Source organism: Sphaeroforma arctica, assembly GCF_001186125.1.
Source record: "Sphaeroforma arctica JP610 unplaced genomic scaffold supercont1.1956, whole genome shotgun sequence".
Classification (NCBI taxonomy): domain Eukaryota; class Ichthyosporea; order Ichthyophonida; genus Sphaeroforma; species Sphaeroforma arctica.
Genome location: NW_014038602.1, coordinates 826 through 5,788, shown reverse-complemented (window position 1 = coordinate 5,788; position 4,963 = coordinate 826). Strand labels below are relative to the sequence as shown.

Below are 4,963 nucleotides of genomic sequence, written 5' to 3'. Positions count from 1 at the left end.
TACATCAGATATAAATGGCGTGGAATAGCAGACTAGTCACACTTAAACCGACATAACTATCATTGAGAAGTAGTACACAGACAGACATAAGGATTTGCAACTCACACAAAGGATTACAACTCAGAAGTAGGAGAATGTACACAAGGGAAAGACACAAAAGAGCCTAGTAACCCAACTAGATCTACACGCCATTAAATTTACGAACATCCATGAAGAGATACATAGATAAACGCCCTCAACTACAGAGGGTACCACAGGGTCAACATAGTCAATTCAAAAGCAGGAATAAGACTATAACGAAACAAAAAGAACAGGACCCGTATGAATGCAGTAGAGATCAGATCGAACAATTGAGGTCAAGAACACTTCTTATACAATCCAACCAACACCCTGATCGCATTCAAGAACATAAGACACGTTACATGCACAAGCCTGAGCCCTCACACAAAGACATAACACAACGGATAGAACAAAGGCAAGTAAATATCAGTCATAAGCTATATACAGGGATAAATAATTCAATGGGAGCACATGCACATGACTAAGACAGAATACATCGGGCTGAATTACTGAAAAAGTGAGATCACAAGAGATAAAGAGAGAACAAGTAATGAACTCCACATTACGACATTTCCCCAACATCAGGGACTACACACACACTTTCACGTCCCACATACTCAACATAGGGTCACGTATTTCATGAACATCACATGAACTAGAACAGAAATCACAAGAGGTAATCTAGTCACAACAACAGACCCTCGAATTACACAAGATCAACAACGGTAGAGAAAAATAACATTCAGAACAAGAACCAACGAACGTTCAAAGAACCACAGACACGTTAAGGTACACCACCAACGCAATGTAGACGCGCATACCACACTGACACAACATCAGATTGCATTGATTTTTGCAACAATTCAACAAAATTCTTAGAAGTGCGGAACTATAATATGGCACAGATATATAAATAAAACCAACAAACCTCAATCCAAGGTTACAAACCGATAAAGCAAGCTCACATACGGAACTTGGTTTTTACCAAATGAATCGACATAAACCAAAGTTTATTACCAAAAACCAAAAACCCTTTGAATAAACCCAGATATCAAAAGACAGCCAAGTTCAAGCCAATCAAGCACGAGACCATGCAGTCAACACAGTCGCCAGACACTACCAAGGACACCCAAATACAAATAACTAATCACGAGTGACACAAGGGGTATATTTATGAAAGAGTGACCCATTTCAGGTCCATAAACAGCAGATACACTCCAACAAAACCAGTCACCACTGATTTTAGCAACAATTCAACAAAACTTCTTAGAAGTGCGGAACTAGAACATGGCACAGAAATATAAATAAAACCAACAAACCTCAATTCAAGGCTACAAACCGATAAACCAAGCTCACACATGGAACTTAGTTTATACCAAATAAACCGACATAAACCAAAGTTTATTACCTCCAACCAAATACCCTTTGAATAAACCCGCTAACCAAGCACGAGACCACGCAGTCAACACAGTCGCCATACGCTACCAAAAAACCCAAATACAGGTAACTAATCACGAGTGACACGAGGGGTGTATTTATGAAGGAGTGGCCCATTTCAGGTCCATAAACAACCGATACACTCTAACAAAACCAATACATATTCGACACACCGACCAGTCAATGACCTCTGCTTCATATCAAAGGACACGTGCAGCACGACGGAGCCTACGCACGCAAGTGAGTTCAAGCAGAACATAGACAAGAGGCAGTACAAGTCGTACAACCAGAACTCGACCAGAACCAGCACACACAATGCCAGTTTCCCAAGCATCCTTACGCACCTCTACTTTACTCAATGGAGAAGGAGCGATGCACATGGACGATGAGCTCATACCAGCAAGAGCTCCTTGATAACATAGTCATTGACAACACCATCTATGACGGCAATCACTACATTGTAGATATACTTGCAAGTGGACAAGTTGTATGCACAAAAGGCGGATGACCCCATTGACGTACGAGAACTCCACAAACTCCGCGATACAGTTCACACCCAACAACCCAACAGATTGATACCAGTAATAGATCAGTGGTTGTCAGATCTATACAATAAAGCTATGAAGGACTGTGATAAAAGTGATCATGACGGGTGTGTTGCAATCAGTGGCTTTATGAGCAAGTTACCTCTAAATAGATCTCATATAGGGGATAAGATCTCAGAACCAGTGATGGACAAACTACTCAACATGAGTGAGTTCCCTAAGTGGCCAGCAGGCAAATATGTCAGCATGGCTGATTGTCGTGACACAATTGAGTTTGTATCTGTAGCCGCCATTAGTACAGTACCTGTTACCCGTACAAGTACTGCTCAGACAGACAGACGCAACGTAGGTATCGCGTACTGCACTCAATGATATACGTAGTTCCAAACAGCTTTGGAACGACATCACTGATGTGGAAGACAACAATATATTAATCATTGACAACTTGCGTCGCACTCCAGTACGTCAGCCCGAGAGTGATTTGGGACTTGTTTTCAAATCAATATACGTATAGGTGGGTCAGCCCGAGAGAACGTATGAGTAATTTGAGACTTCTTCTCGGATTATTCTATTTATAGGATACGGGCCACCGGCTAGCCGAGAGCCGAGGTCCGAGACTGAGTGCAGTAACAGAGAATATAATATCTCATACTGATCATATGAGTTTTTACCCTGGCCAACCCAAGTGCTTGGACACTAGTACAACACCATCAGTTTATAACTGAGGGTGAGATCATAAATAAATTCATTCGAACGCACCATACTTTAGATACATTTGCACTTCATTTAAAGTCTATTACGCTGCACTCTAACGAATAAATGGGAAGAACTCAAAGATGCCATTGCATGCTCGGCAACATTGCGGTACCCAGTAGATGAAGTTAAGTTTCAGATCATGAATGACGCAAGTGGCTATGGCATAGTGAGGTGTGCGTTGCAAATCATAGATGGAGTCAGAAGTGATATACTCTATTTCTCAAAAGGCCTAAACCCTGCACAACAGAGATATGGAACAAATACTACAGAGCTGCTAGCGCTAGTATACAACCTAGAACACTTTTCAGAATACATCAAAGGAGACGATATAACATTGTGGACAGATCACAAAGCGTTATGCCAAATGAACAAGCAGCAAACACTGAATCCCATGCTCGCCAAAAAGATAGCAAAAACATTACAACACCACTTCACCATCATACATGTGCCAGGCAAAGATACTGAAGTTGCTGACAGGTTGTCACGATTACACGAAGACACATTCAACATTAAAACATCGAATATGTTGAAGCCAATGAGCATATACACAATGGTCAAGAAAAAACTGATCTCGAAACAAACATGCCCATACTGGTATCTGCCATGGATTGAAAACTACATCCACGATTCTATGAGGATGCAGAACGCTTCTTTGAAAAATTCACCATCGATTTATTTGCTGCTGCACACGTTGCACAGACGGCAAAGTTCTACACTAAAGAACAAAATGCGCTACTACAAAAGTGAGCAGATGAAATAAACGCATGGGTCAATCCGCACTGGGAGATAGTATCAGACGTTCTAGACAAAGTCATAGAGGAAGCCACGAGCATTACAATATGCGTTCCCTATTGCCCAAACGCAACGTGGTTCCCCAAATCCTTGTCATTGCTTGAGCAAGACCCGATGATAGTCGACAAACCACACGTCCCTAAAGAACGGCAAACCAGCCTGTGGCAAAACACCATGGGGGGTCACATTTGTAGCCGAAATAGGCACAAAGTCACCATACTTTGTCCGAAAACTAACATACCCCGCAGTAAACATTGCACCCGTACAAATAGCGGACGAGTCCGCAGAGCTAGACACAGTCACTTATGATGACAGAGCCACACTATTAGCTCAATACCACACCGTGGGCCACTACACTGTCGAAGAAACAGTGAACAAACTCACACTAGATGGCCACACATGGTCCCGCCAGAAGGAACATGTCATCCAACACATTGAAGGCTGTGTACCATGTCTCAAGAACAAAAATCACAAGAAGGGATTCCACCCTTTACAATCAATAACAGCCGCATTTCCAGGCGACAGAATACAAGTGATAGACTCGAATAGAGGCAACACATACGTTCTGGTATGGCTCGTTGTACATTCATCATATACTATACTGAGACTTATGATGGACAAGTCGGCAGTAACTGTGGCACGAACACTAGTTCCAATCATATGTGAGCATGGACTTTCACAAGTCATACAGACGGACCAAGGTACAGAATATGTAAATGACATACTTTCGAAAGTCATCGAGCAGGCACCGTCAGAACACAAGTGTCCAGACCGTATCAACCCAGGGTAATGGGAGCAAATGAGCGCTCACAAAGAGATCAAATTCCTTTGCTACGGAAATTTGTTGAATAAAATCCAGGCAACTGGTGCTCACGCCTCCCATTTGTCCAAATGGGCCACAACCCCCGTTCAGCGCGCAGACACAAATCACCACGGTTCAATGTGGACTATGGACAACGACAAAACCAACTCTCCAATTATGACACAACAGTCAGTGCACCCGGTACAATGATACCATGGGAAGCACGACTGAAGAATCTAGAAGAGTCAATACGACCACAGCTAGACGCCAATGTGGCACAATACCAAAAGAAAATGCGCGCAGCATTTGACAGAAAATACCAAGCGAAGTATGTACACTTCCAAGAAGGGGACATTGTGAAGGTTCGTTACCTAGGTGAGATGAATAAAATGACAGCACCATACAGAGGACCATACAAGATAGCAAGCAAGGAGGGCAACGGATATTTTGTCCGAAACCTTGATGGGACTAAAGCCCCCTAATATCCATACATGATTAGTGATGAGCTAATTGGCTTAGTCAAGAACGCTAGCGAGCTCCAAAAATTCACTACCAACAGTCAAGTACAACC

General features: G+C 42.5%; 1 protein-coding gene across 1 annotated transcript; it reads left to right on the top strand.

Moving 5' to 3' along the window:
- Nucleotides 1-4,481: 4,481 nt before the first annotated feature.
- On the top strand, nucleotides 4,482-4,720 carry SARC_11922 (hypothetical protein; the record flags this gene model as incomplete). The annotated part of the gene is made up of 1 exon (XM_014293983.1): nucleotides 4,482-4,720. A coding segment is annotated over one exon (239 nt), but the record flags the coding sequence as incomplete, so codon positions are not given.
- Between the last annotated feature and the right edge of the window lie 243 nt (nucleotides 4,721-4,963).